The sequence below is a fragment of the Ostrinia nubilalis genome, chromosome 15 (genome assembly GCF_963855985.1).
Source record: "Ostrinia nubilalis chromosome 15, ilOstNubi1.1, whole genome shotgun sequence".
NCBI lineage: Eukaryota > Metazoa > Arthropoda > Insecta > Lepidoptera > Crambidae > Ostrinia > Ostrinia nubilalis.
The window spans coordinates 4,820,452-4,834,560 of record NC_087102.1 but is presented as its reverse complement, the minus strand read 5'-3'; the positions used below and the strand labels follow the sequence as shown (position 1 = coordinate 4,834,560).

The 14,109-nt window shown below is 38.1% G+C and overlaps 2 protein-coding genes across 3 annotated transcripts in view; one reads left to right on the top strand and one right to left on the bottom strand.

The window, feature by feature from the left end:
* The window catches only part of LOC135078442 (neuropeptide CCHamide-2 receptor-like), a 94,372-nt gene that overhangs the window by 30,772 nt on the left and 49,491 nt on the right, over positions 1 to 14,109 (bottom strand). The window lies entirely within an intron of this gene.
* LOC135078624 (uncharacterized) lies at positions 1,350 to 6,908 on the top strand. Its single transcript, XM_063973153.1, has 3 exons — positions 1,350 to 2,961; positions 4,768 to 5,181; positions 6,628 to 6,908. Exons 1-3 carry the CDS (start codon positions 1,350 to 1,352, stop codon positions 6,906 to 6,908), a joined length of 2,307 nt encoding a protein of 768 aa, XP_063829223.1.

The window sequence follows — 14,109 nt, the reverse complement described above, 5'->3', positions numbered from 1 at the left end:
AAAAGCTTACTTACGTGCCCAATTTACTGAAGCGTCCCTTTTTCGGCATCCAAGACACGGAGGGAACATAACGTCGTAAATATGCCCGCGATAAGCCCAGGCATTTCATTCAGTGCTGGGAAACGACTCTCTCAGTAGAGGACATGAGCATAAATAAATTATGATTTATGATTATGACAGACAATTTGCTGTGATGCGCCACAAAAACGAGGGGTGGAGGAAGACCCCAAACCACCTGGTTGACGAATGTCCAAAAGGACATGAAAGTGTGGGACTCCATGTACAAGACCAGAGTAAATTCAAAATATGACCTTACGCCTTCGCCTTATCCCGTTACGCGGGGTCGGCTTTCCCAATCATGCGCCGCCAGTTGATTCTATCTGGAACGTCTTGTCAGAGTAAATATAAATGAGTAGGTTATCTTCATAGAAACGCACCGAGCGCGGTTTGTATGTGAGCGCGCCAATACGTATGCGGTGCGCACGCACACACTGACAAAATTCGGCGCAACTCCCCGATAATCACGATAAATTTTGTCAGTGTGTGCGTGCGCGCCGCATACGTATTAGCGCGCTCACATACAAACCCCGCTCGGTGCGTTTCTATGAAGATAACCTACTCATTTATATTTACTCTGACAAGACGTTCCAGATAGAATCAACTGGCGGCGCATGATTGGGAAAGCCGACCCCGCGTAACGGGATAAGGCGAGGCAGAAGAAGAACAATTTGCTATGTACGGGAAAGAAAACAAAATCTGTTGTTAGTTCCATAATTATGCAGGGCAATCGAAGTATCGAACCACTTAGCCTCCTAATTGGGCCATTGCGCGCGATTTGTGTTTTATCTTCCTACTCCAACCATCCCAAATCCCCCCAGAAGGCAAGCAGCCTATCTAGGCCTCTGCAGGCCTCCTGTAGCGACGCTGGTGATTGGAGAATTTGAGCCTGTTGATCTGCTACGCTTATCCACTCCATGAGCACATGCTGCGGTATATTAATGATTCTGTTGATGATCAATATTAATTTTTATAAAGTTTCATAGTCACTGACACTGGCTGACTTCCTGTCTTGTGGATACTTTGTTACTTTTTTGGATGATACCATTATATTTCTGGCACAGTTTCATGTTATTTTGTACATAAGTAGTTGTAGACTAACTAAATAAGGAAGTTGGTGTGATGTATTCATGCTATAGCTATACCTATGCATCTATATTGTATCGAGTGTCGACGCGCTGCGTTTCTTTTCTAAATAAACCAGTCAGTCGCGGACCACCGTGTTATCAATTAGCTCCCGTAGTTAGTACCTATATCGATATACATACACTACACTGGCAACGAGGATCAAAATGGCGGACCAAAATTCCAGTGCAATTGGGAACATTAAAGAGTTTAATTTAAATACGGACACGTGGAGTAGTTACATAAAACGTATCAAAGCTTTCTTTACCGTGAACAATATAAAAGTGAACGTGCAAACCTCATATCTAATCACGTTGGTGGGAAATGAAACATACGACCTCATGACGGTTTTGTGTAGCCCTGATGAGCCGGAGAATAAAACTTTCGACGAATTAGTGGATATCGTAGAAAAACACATTAACCCTAAAGCGAGTGATATGGCGGAACGCATGAAATTACGCGCGTGTCTGCAAAATCAAAGTGAAACAGTGAACGAATATTTATTGCGTTTAAAAAAACTGGCGATGACGTGCAAATTCAAAGGTCAAGAGTCATTGGAGGAAAATCTTAGAGAGCAATTCACCTATGGTTTATGGAACGAAAAATATAGACAAAGATTACTGACTGAAAGGGAGCTCAGTTTTACAAGAGCTGTGACCTTAGCTACGTCATTAGAAGCGGCTGAACTCGAAGCGAAACTCGGTGGTGGCAAGAACCAGGCCGGCGAAACTAGCAACAGCGCCGGCGTGTACGCGGTGCGGTCCGGCGGCGGCGGCGGCGGCGCCGGAGCGGCGCGAGGGGCGCGAGCGAGTGCTGGGCGCGGCAGCGGAGCCAGCTCGCAGCGCAGCACCCAGGCGGGCGGAGACCGGTGTTATCGGTGCGGATCGCGGCAGCATTCGGCGGATAAGTGCGGTTTCAAAAGTGCAATGTGTTACAAGTGCGATAAAATAGGTCATATAAGTCACATGTGCCGTAATAAAAAGAGCCAAAGAGTGTTTCAAGTGGCAAATAGTGATTCGGAGGGGGATGGCGAATCTCCTACGCTTTATAGATTAAGTGATGGACAGGAATCAGATAGCCCTTGGTATTGTAAGTTGAATGTAGAAGGTGTTATGTTGAACATGCAGATCGACAGCGGTTCCTCGGTAAGCGCTATTTCAAAAGATACTTATAATAGATTGTTTAAAGGCAGACCATTGATCGAATCTAACAAAGTGTTGACTGTATACAGTGGCGAAAAAATTAAACCACTTGGCATAATGCCAGTCAACGTCATTAATAGTGACCAATCTTTTACTTCGAAATTATATGTTTTAGATAATGGTAATTGTCCACCCATTATCGGTAGAAAATGGATGCGACACTTAAAAATTTCACTGCCCATGATAGCACAAGTGTCATGTAATGATAATGAGAGCGTAATCAATGAAATAGTACGTAAATACAGTAATGTGTTCGCCCCGGGAATGGGAACATTCAACCGCGGCACCATTAGCTTGCAAGTGTGCGCGGGCGCGCGGCCCGTGTGGCGCCGGGCGCGCGTCGTGCCGCACGCGCTGCGGCCCGCGGTGGACGCCGAGCTGGCGCGCCTGGAGGCCGAGGGCGTCATCAGCCCCGTCGAGGACGTGGGCGGTTGGGGTACACCTATTGTACCCGTTAGGAAACAGAACGGCACTATTAGAATTTGTGGAGATTTTAAAGTAACCGTTAATCCAGTTCTGTCCGATGACAAATATCCACTTCCTCGGATTGAGGATTTGTTTTCCTCTTTGAGAGGAGGTAAGACGTTTAGTAAAATTGACCTGAAAAGCGCATACCAGCAACTTTTAGGGTCCATATTCGGTTGCATAAAAAATATTGTCATAATTTAAGAATGCATAAAGTTTTTTGGCATACTCATCATTTCGCATAACGTTCATACAGAATAATTCATAAGGCATATTTTTTTTGCCATAACCACTTTTATTATAATAATATTTTAGTATATATTTTTTCTGTATACTTGTTTTTTTAATAACGATTTCTAGGCATAACATTTATTGGCATCTAAACCAATGCCATAAATATTATCATTCATAATATACAAAATACCATAATTTTAACAAATATGAAATATAAAAATGTTATAAGTTAACAAATATAAATAGACAAGCAAGCATCATGCAAACAAGCATGCAAGCAAGCAGCAAGCATGCAATCAAACAGCAAGCATGCAAGCAAGCTGCAAGGAAGCATGTAAGCATGCATGCAAGCAAGGATGCAAACAAGCAAGCCTGCAAGCAAGCAGCAAGCAAGCAGCAAGCAAGATGCAAGCAAGCAGCAAGCAAGCATGCAAGCAAGCATGCAAGCAAGCAGCAAGCATGCAAGCAAGCAGCAAGCAAGCATGCAAGCAAGCAGCAAGGAAGCATGCATGCAAGCAAGCAAGCATGCAAGCAAGCATTAGGATTGCCTTATCTCCGGCGCTGCGGGAAGTGCGGTCCTTCCGCTCTGGCGTAACATATACCCGGCATGCCATGCTCGCTTCCGCAGCTTCGGCTTGCTGGTCGCCTTCGGCGACCAGCCTCAGCCGCTCCAGCTCGCACGGCTGCCGGATATATGTTACAGCGAGCGAGGACCGCACTCCCTCCGCGCCTCCGGCTTTTAAATTACACTCTAGTATAGGGCAGACTAGTACCACGTGGAAGAGACCACGGCCAGTCGGGATCAACATAATTTCAGACCAGGCAAGCTTAATGTTGTAAAAGAAATGTGGACTGTATAATATGTGCGTTATAATAGATAAGAGGGATTCAAGATCAAACAGAATGTAGTTTCACGATCTTAAGTTTTCTAAGAAACAGGTCAAAAATTAATAACAAAAATGACAATGATACAGAGAATTTAGTTTTTGCAAATCTATAGGCCGAAAGAGTATAAAAAGGTGGAAGGAGGATCGTTCGCAACATCACAAATACATAATTATTTACTCTTCAATGTTGGTTGCTCTTATAGACAATATTTATGACTTTAAATGTTATAAATAATTAAATTATGTTTATAGTATTTTATTAAAAACAAACTTTATGTATATAAAAATTATGTTCTTTGCACTTATGATTATTTAAATTATGGTATTGAAAATTAGAGAAAGTTATTATTATGCCTAAGAAACCATTATGCATTTAGAAAACTATGCATATCAAAGTTTATGCGAAAAAACTTTATGCAAATACTGTTATACCAAACTAAATTATGATGAAAAATGTTATGCGTCTAAGAGGGCACCCCAACTTTTATTGGATGATGAGTCAAAAAAATTATGTACCATCGTGACACACAAGGGGAATTTTGTTTATAATAGATTACCGTTCGGAATCAAAACGGCCGCAAATAAATTCCAAAGAGTAATGGATTCTTTGTTTAAATTAAACCATGTAGCAGTTTTCGTGGACGACCTAATTGTAACTGGTGAAACTAGGGATTTACACATAAAAAATTTAGAAACAGTATTCAAAATTTTGAACGACACGGGTCTAAAAATAAGTAAAGAAAAATGTTGTTTTTTTCAAAAGAAAGTTTCTTATTTGGGGCATGTTATCGATTCAGAAGGTTTGCACACAGAAACAAAAAAAATTGATGCCGTTCTTGCTGCGGAGCGACCTCAAGACGTCAGCGAGCTCAGAGCTTTTCTAGGTCTCATCAACTATTATTCAAAATTCGTAAGAAATTTCAGCACTGTGGTCGCACCCTTATACTCCTTATTAAAAAAACATAAAACATGGGAGTGGTCCACCGAATGTGAAATGGCTTTTGTCAAAATCAAGGAGCTCTTGAAGAACTCCGAGATCTTAATGCATTTTGACCCCGACCTCCCCTTGGTGTTGTCGTGCGACGCGTCGCCGCGCGGCGTGGGCGCGTGGCTGGGCCACGAGCTGCCCGACGGCCGCGTGCGCGCCGTGGCCCACGCCAGCCGCACGCTGTCTTCGGCGGAACAGAACTATAGTCAAATATGTAGGGAAGGTTTGGCAATCATTTTTGGAGTGCAACGATTTCACGAGTATGTGTATGGTAGGCATTTTATTCTTGTTAGCGATTGCAAACCTTTGTGTTCAATTTTCGGACCCAAAACTAGTATTCCTTTAATGGTGGCTGGCAGGCTGCAACGATGGTCAATAATTTTGAGTGAATATGATTACACTATTAAATGTATTAAATCAAAAGATAATTGTTTAGCAGACTGTTTATCACGAGCGGGCAAAATTACTGTCGATAAGGGCATAGAAAATATTAAGGGTAGCAGCGGGGACGATTTAGAGGGTACCATGAACATAAACTTCATTAATTTGTCTAAACCTATTGATTTTAAAGAAATTGCGAATCATACAAAGAAAGATACGATTTTAAACAAGATTTATGGTTATGTTTTGCACGGGTGGCCAACGGTTTCAAATATACCTACCGAATGCAGGGATTTTTTCAATAGAAAAAACTTTATTACATCCGAACACGGTTGTTTATTATTCGGTTACCGCGTGATCATACCTAAAAGCTTGCAAATTTCATTGTTAAATGAATTGCACAGCAGTCATTTAGGCATTGTGAAAATGAAATCTTTAGCGCGCACATACGTTTACTGGCCCAACATTGATAAAGATATCGAACATATGTGCGCAGCATGCGAGGTGTGTGCAAAAGAGAGAGATAATCCAGTCAAAAGTACATTAACGCCATGGTCGTGGCCCAATGAGCCATGGTATAGATTGCATTTGGACCATTTGGGCCCATTTATGAATAGTCAATACTTGATAGTTATCGATTCACATTCCAAATGGATTGAGGTTTGTAAAGTCAACTCCACTAACACAGACACTACAATAAAACATTTAAGAGATATATTTGCTCGTTTCGGATTACCGCATGAAATTGTCACAGATAATGGGTCAGCTTTTACTAGTGAAAAATTTAAATCTTTTATTAGCAAAAATGGTATCAGCCACATATTAACCTCACCCAGGCATCCGCGAAGCAATGGTGCCGCAGAGAATGCTGTAGGATTGATAAAAAAATGCTATAAAAAAGCCTTACGTGAAGGAATCGCCGTTGACATTGCTCTGAGTAGATTTTTGTTAAATTATCGCAACTCGATTCATAGCACAACTCAAAAATCGCCCAGTGAATTGTTATTGGGACGTAGGTTAAGATGTTGTTTAGATTTGCTGAAACCATGTACTAAAAATATTGTTATCAATAATCAATCTAATCAAATTAATTCTTTTAAAGGAAAGTTAAGGGATATGTCAATCGGGGACGTAATCATGTTTAAAAAATGGTTTAGAAATAAGGAAATTTGGGAAAAGGGCACAATCGTAAATAAAATTGGCAATGTTATGTATGAAATCAGCTGTAATAATGAGACTTACAGACGACACATTGACCAAATATTTAAAATGCCAAAAATCAATCTAGATAACCACAGCCCTATTTTTGATGAAGGCTATCCAAATGTTAATAATGAGCTTAGTGTCACTCCTACACGTAAAAGTCGAACACCACTGCCATCACCCACTGGGAAGCCTACATCACCACACTCGCCGCCCTATGAGGAGGCTGAGAACGACATGAATTCGACTCAGGGGTCACCGCCCTCTAGCCCGTCTAACTTAATAGATAATGATCGAGATTGCGAGTATGATAACGTAAACACCCGTCGGGGAAATAGGATCAATGTGTCATACGATTTAGAGTAATAAGTTTATATAAGTTTATCATCATAAAATATTTGCTTATAAGATATTGTACTTAGTTTTTAAGTTTATTGCACGTTACCTAGGACTTGCTGATTGAAGTTTAAAATATTTTTCTTTTGTATGTACTGCGTTATGTTGTACATACTAGATACTATATACTTAAGCGTTGGTATCAATGTCATGTTATAATTAGGAACTCAATATATCTATACTTTAAAATAAGTCTTGCTGCACTATCTGTACTTCATTTACTTATCATTAAATATGTTCACCTTTACGGAGGGGAATGATGTGATGTATTCATGCTATAGCTATACCTATGCATCTATATTGTATCGAGTGTCGACGCGCTGCGTTTCTTTTCTAAATAAACCAGTCAGTCGCGGACCACCGTGTTATCAATTAGCTCCCGTAGTTAGTACCTATATCGATATACATACACTACAGTTGGGAAGCTTGGAAATAAATAAAATAAATAAATAAATAAAAATAAAATATTTCCCACATCTCATTCCTACAAATGGAACTTCTTAAGTACTCCATTAAATACAATTAACTTAAAACGACCATCACATGACTTATTTTGTTAGCTGCTTATAATATAATTATATTTGTCATAAAAAGAGTACCTAAGTATCAAGTTCATCCTTGTTGTAAGGCCAATGAATTGTTAATTAAATTAATCAGAAGAAAATAAGAGGAGTTCGAAGTAAAAGCTCGACTTCTTTTTTCATTCATTTATCAGTGGATAAACCAGTATCAGTAATTTTACTTATATTTGTATACTTGCAGCCGCCCGCGACTTCGTACGCGTGGATCCCATTTTACCCCCTAAGGGGTGGAGTTTCGTAAAATTATTTCTTGCCTACGTCATAACCATAACATCTACGTGCATGCCAAATTTCAGCCCGATCCGTCCAGTGGCTTGGGCTGTGCGTTGATAGATCAATGTCAGTCAGTCAGTCACCTTTGAGTTATATACAGTGTGAGTCACGTTAAAGTGTACATATGAAAATAGATGAAACTAGACCTATTTTTATCGACAAAAAAGAGGTCAAAAAATGTTTGAGATTTTTTTTAATTTTTTATAGATTTTTTTTCTTCCAATTACTTATTATAAAGAAAACGTAATAACTTTTAAACCAAGCGGTATATCCTGATAAAATAAAAACAGTAATAATGCTAAATAACAGGCAATACTAAAAAAATACATAAAATACACAAAAAAGGCCAACAAATAATAAAAAATGATATTTTTTGAAAAAAATCTGCTTTAAAATTCGTGTTTTTTTGGTTATTTGATAAATTTCTCCAAAAAATGCCCCTATAACCGGTAGTTTTTATTACTTTGTATTATTCTCTATCGTATTACCTTTGTAAAACCAAAAATCTCATGTCTCTATCCCTATCACAACGTTTGCAATGATCGTTTGAACTAAGCCTCCCCGGGCGCGCCATTCAAAGCTTCGTTATCAACGAAACTGAAAATGGCTCTCGATTTGTAATTTTGATAAAGACAAGTTATATTTCAAATAAAAACAAAAGATTTCGAAGAAAAATAAGAATTATAGTTAAAATTAAAATTGTCTCTACCTGTAGCGGAGAATAATGTTGTGGCAGGCCTTTGTTCAAACGTTCATAGCAAATGTTGTGATAGGGATAGAGACATGCGATTTTTGCTTTTACAAAGATAATACGATAGAGAATAATAAAAAGTAATAAAAACCACCTGTTATAGGGGCATTTTTTGGAGACATTTATCAAATAACCAAAAAAACACGAATTTTAAAGCAGATTTTTTTTCGAAAAGTATCATTTTTTATTATTTGTTGGCATTTTATTTGTATTTTATGTATTTTTTTAGTATCGCCTGTTATTTAGCATTATTACTGTTTTATTTTATCAGGATATACCGCTTAGTTTAAAAGTTATTACGTTTTCTTTACAATAAGTAATTGGAAGAAAAATAATTCTATAAAAAATAAAAAATAAATCTCAAAAAATTTTTGACCTCTTTTTTGTCGATAAAAATAGGTCTAGTTTAATCTATTTTCATATGTACACTTTAACGTGACTCACACTGTATACATATTTAGATAGCTAGCTGCTTTATTATGTATCCATTATCAATACGTAATTTGTATTTACATAGGTACTTAATACATATTTATAGCGCTATAAATCTCTATACATCTCGCCCATTTTTCTCATTATGTCTAGACTGGAGGCTATAAAATACCATCATATTCTATGCATAAACGACATGCTATAATAACAGCTACGTTACGATATTTTTATGTTGTTGCTACCCTGCGTCTGAAGGGTCCAGTACCTCAAGCACGAAACACTTTCGACTTCGAATCGTTCGCGTATTCGAAACGCCATATTTTTAAAAGATTTAGGCTGGGTTGCACCATCTTACTCTAACTTTGACTAACGTCAAAAATCTGTCAAAATCCATACAAAAAGCACCGGTTATCGTCAAAGTTACGGTCAAAGTTGGGTGGTGCAACCAAACCTTAGTGTGAAAACTTAAACAGTGCCCCTGTGAATGTGATGTAAAGTGAACTTAGTATGAGAAAAGATAGCACGAAACTAATTTTGATTTCGAGATCGTCACGTTATCGTTGAACTCGAAGTCTAGGTATCGTTTTTTTTTTCGAATACGCAAACGATTCGAAGACGACTGTTTTTCGTGCTAGAGGTACAGGCTTGTCTGCGGTTACAGATATCGTAGCCAGTGTTATCCTCATATCGCTGGCTTTGACAACGAGCCTACGCAATTTACTTGTAGAATAATAAGGATAAAGACTGCCAAGTACGAAAAATGTCAAAATAAACGGGTTCCGTAAACAGACGTTTTCAGACCCTTATGGCAGAGTAAATACAAATGAGTAGGTCATCTTCATAGAAACGCACCGAGCGCGGTTTGTATGTGAGCGCGCTAATACGTATGCGGCGCGCACGCACACACTGACTCCGCTAATCCACGCTAAATTTTGTCAGTGTGTGCGTGCGCGCCGCATACGTATTGGCGCGCTCACATACAAACCGCGCTCGGTGCGTTTCTATGAAGATTACCTACTTATTTGTATTTACGCTGCCTATGGTAACACATAACAGGAATTTTGTTTTCATAGGAGTCACTTAAAAATTAGGGATTGATGGTGAAAACGGGCATTAGATGTCTAATATTATTCTTCGTTAATAGCGATAAAAAGTCAGTATAATTTAACTACAATCTATCTTTGTGTTACTATGTATAATAATTAATTATGTACCTAATTACAAAAAAAAAGTATTTAAGTATGTTTATATCCGTTGTCTAGTGCCCCTAGTACAAGCTTTGCTTAGTTTGGGACTAGAAGCGTAGTGTAAAAAATGTCCAAGGATATTTAATTTTATTTATTTATTTATTTGAACATCTCAAGTAGAATACATTTAATACTTGTTTAGTAGGCAGACGGAAAAAAAAGGAATGAGTATATATAATATGTACAATGACACACTCGCAATTGATTTGGATTCGATAAAGTTCGTTCGTTTCAGCCAAATGATGTCCACTGCTGGACAAAGGCCTTCCCAAGGGTTTCCAAAACGACCGGTCCTGCGCCGCCCTCATCCAGGAACCCCCCGTGACCTTCACCAGAGTGCCTAGTGTGAGTTTACATCAAACGCGCTCGCTAGTGCGCGTAAAAAATGACATTAAATGTATGACGGATTGTACAGCGCCCCTAGCGGAAACGTTAAAGAACTAAAATTTTCATACATTTTTTTAACGCGCTCACTAGTGAGGACGTTTGATGTAAACTCACACTCAGCCCACAGATCGTCGGTCCACCTATCTTACGTAACTTGTTAGACATATAGACAATCAAGGATACAGGATGGAAACGATAAGTGATCTCACTCGATTATTTCTAAACTACACAAGATATCCAAAAACTGATTACTGATCCTAAAAGTGCTTCACGAGCTCTATCCAACGGTACCAATAATAGGTTACAAAATAAACTGGATCTATCTGAAAATTTAATGTTTCCAGCCTCCATACATTTAGTAAAACCACATAATATTAAAAGCTGTACAAGATATCCAAAAACTGGTAACTGATCCTGAAAGTGCTTTACGAGCTCTATCCAACGGTACCAATAAAAAGTTATAAAATAAACTGGATCTATCCGAAAATTAAATGTTTCCAGCTTCCATACATTTAGTACTGCCACAGTCATAGCACTCATGACTTGATAATATTATAGCAAATGAAGCCTAAAACCAATGTTTTCCATGAATAATTTTAAATTAGAATGCAATTTACGAGTCATTTGAAGTGTTTATTATTTAAAATAAAAAAAATTAACACTTCTAATATTGTGTGGCTGGCATAGTGGCATACATTTAGTATGGAGATTGAAAACATTGAATTTTCGGATAGATCCAGTTAATTCTGTAACCTATTACTGATATCGTTTGAAAGAGCTCGTGAAGCACTTTCAGGATCAGTAATCAGTTTTTCGATATCTTGTATAGTTTAGAATTAATCGCGTGAGATCACTTATCGTTTCCACCCTGTATAAGTCGTGGCCGAATTATATCCTTTTCAGACATTTCTGACTTTCGTATGACTAAACGTTACTTATCTGTTGTATTGTCGGTTAAATCCTAAATTGGACAATAATAATTACAAAGGAAAATTAATCCTGAAATGACAAAGGTTCGGCTTGTTGAGAACTCGAAATATTATTATGAGTATCGAGGAATAATAAACTTATTAATTACTTATACATAGAATGATGAGTCAATTTGGAAATACCAAAAGACAATGCTTAGGTATAGAGTAAATATAGTTGTGCTTTGTAAATATACATTTAATATTAATGGTTTTCATAAAACACAATGACGTTAATTGTTTTTAGGGTTTTGAGTCATACGGCATTTATTATGTACTCAATTAAAAAAACTGTAATCTAATAAATGTATTAAAGTAATAAAATATAATGTTTCCAAAAGCTGATAGAAAAAAATAAACTAGACATTTTAAATATCAAAAAAACCATTTCATTTTATTTTTACTTCCCTCAAAATAATAATTTGTATGTATACGAGTAAATGTTTCTGTTACGCATATTTACTCAACAGATTATTACCGAAATATTATTTTATTACAGCTAGACGCTGATCAGCCGAATAAAATTCCCAATTTACGAGTACACCAAGTGAAAAGCGGAGCAAGCTCTAATCCGCTTCGCTCGCTCCGCTCAACACAATTTTGACACACCGCGTGTTAACAAGACGCTTTGTCTATTGTCCTACACTTTTGTTTTCGGCCGGAGTTGTGCATCTCTCATGCAGCCATGCATATGAATGACATTTGAATGCGAGCATGACGCGCGAAACCCATTTGAAGTGCGACTGTGCTTTATTTAGCATTCTGTATTAAAATTCTGGAGTGAAAACAGCATGGTGTGCGATGATTATTTTTGAAGAAACTGTGTCAGCGGACTTTTTTCGTACAGGGTGAATTTTAAATCGTTGGCAGCCTTTTAAAATAAGACTACCCATGATCTAGTGCATGCATAGTGAACTCCCCAAATATAAGATAAATCCAACTGTAAACAAGGTATGGTTTAAAAAGTTGAAAGTTCGATGTAAGTATCTTCATTGAAAAAATGCTGTGGTAGGTAGGTAGGTACATACTTCTCGATAATCCTTCATAGACTATCAAATTCAAATTCTTTATTGCTAACTAACTTTTCATAACATCAGTATGTCATAAGGATACAAATTATGTATTATGTGGTAATATGTCCACTTCAGTTGTATTCTGCATTATGTTTTCCCATTACTTTTCCTGTACTTATTATTATTACAATTTTGGTCAACATATTTTTATTGTTATTGTGTACTATAAAGGCTCATAAACGTATCAAATCCACCACGTTAGATACGTAAAATAGATAGGGAATCTTACTTAGTTTTTTTAAACAAAACAGTAGTTAGTTAGTTTTGCAGGGCAATCGAATACCGCACTTAGCCTCATGATAGGGCCATTGTGCGCGATTTGTGGTTTATCTTCCTACTCCAACCACCCCAGATCCCCCCAGAAGGCGAGCAGCCCGTCTAGGCTGCTGCAGGCCTCCTGCAGCGACGATGGTGATCGAAGAAATTGAGCCCGTTGTTCTTCCACGCTACTGCACTCCATGAGCACATGCTGCGGTGTTTCCTCTGCCTCCATGCACCCCCTGCACAGTGGGCTGTCTGTGACACCTATGTTGTATAGGTGCTTGTTTAGCATATGTCCGGTTATGACACTTAAGACCTTGCGGATGCTGTCCCTGTTTAGTTTGATGAGGCTGCGAGAGAACTTTTTCGATACGTCCGGAACCGCATCTTTTGTTTGCCTGCATCCTTCGCTATTTTTCCATTCTGTGTGGTGTTTTTCTTCTGTTTTGGAACGCAGCCAGTTCCTGATCTGTGCTTGTGGTATCGGCAGTATTGGTTCCGGGCCAAATACTGTTGTGTCCGAACCTCTTTTTGCCAGTTCATCCGCTGCGTCGTTGCCTAAAGAGTTACTGTGCCCTTTGATCCATTGCAGGGTAACTCCATTTACAGCTGCAATGTCTTGGAGCGCTTCATGGCATTCCAATATAAGGGCCGTTGTTATTGTGTTGCTTTGTAGAAAAAAAAAAAAAAAAAAAAAACATTAACTAGCTTTGCCCGCGACTTCGTACGCGTGAAAACAGTTTGTATAATATTATGTCTTGGAGTTGACACCGTTTCTGTATTTGCTATGATATTTAGTATATGTAAATTATATAGGGTGACTTTGCAAAGTGTTGTTTTTAGGAGCAACTCAGAATCAGTAACTTAATGGATTTAACTATTTTTTGGATATTTAATTATTTCTGTACGCTGCGTGTAGTTAAAAATTGGCACACGTGGATATTACGATAAAGTTGATCTATGTTATTTTAATCTATAGAGATTATTTAAAAAAAGTTGTCAACACCTTGCAAAGTCACCCTGTTACGTCATTAACCTTAACTTTTATAACATTAACCTTTATAATAAGCACCTTCGACAAAATGGGCGTTCGTAAGCGTGTCAATAACATCTGAGTCTGACATATCCATTCAGCAGCCATTATCCAACTCGTCTGTCTGTCACAGTATCAGTACCTACAATAAAATTACGGCAAATA

Coding starts and splice junctions, on each gene's coding strand:
- LOC135078624 (XM_063973153.1), top strand. CDS start 1,350: ATGGCGGACCAAAATTCCAGTGCAATTGGGAACATTAAAGAGTTTAAT. Junction 2,962..4,767: donor GTTTTCCTCTTTGAGAGGAG/GTAAGACGTTTA, acceptor TTATCGATTCAG/AAGGTTTGCACACAGAAACA. Junction 5,182..6,627: donor TAGTCAAATATGTAGGGAAG/GTTTGGCAATCA, acceptor AAATCAATCTAG/ATAACCACAGCCCTATTTTT.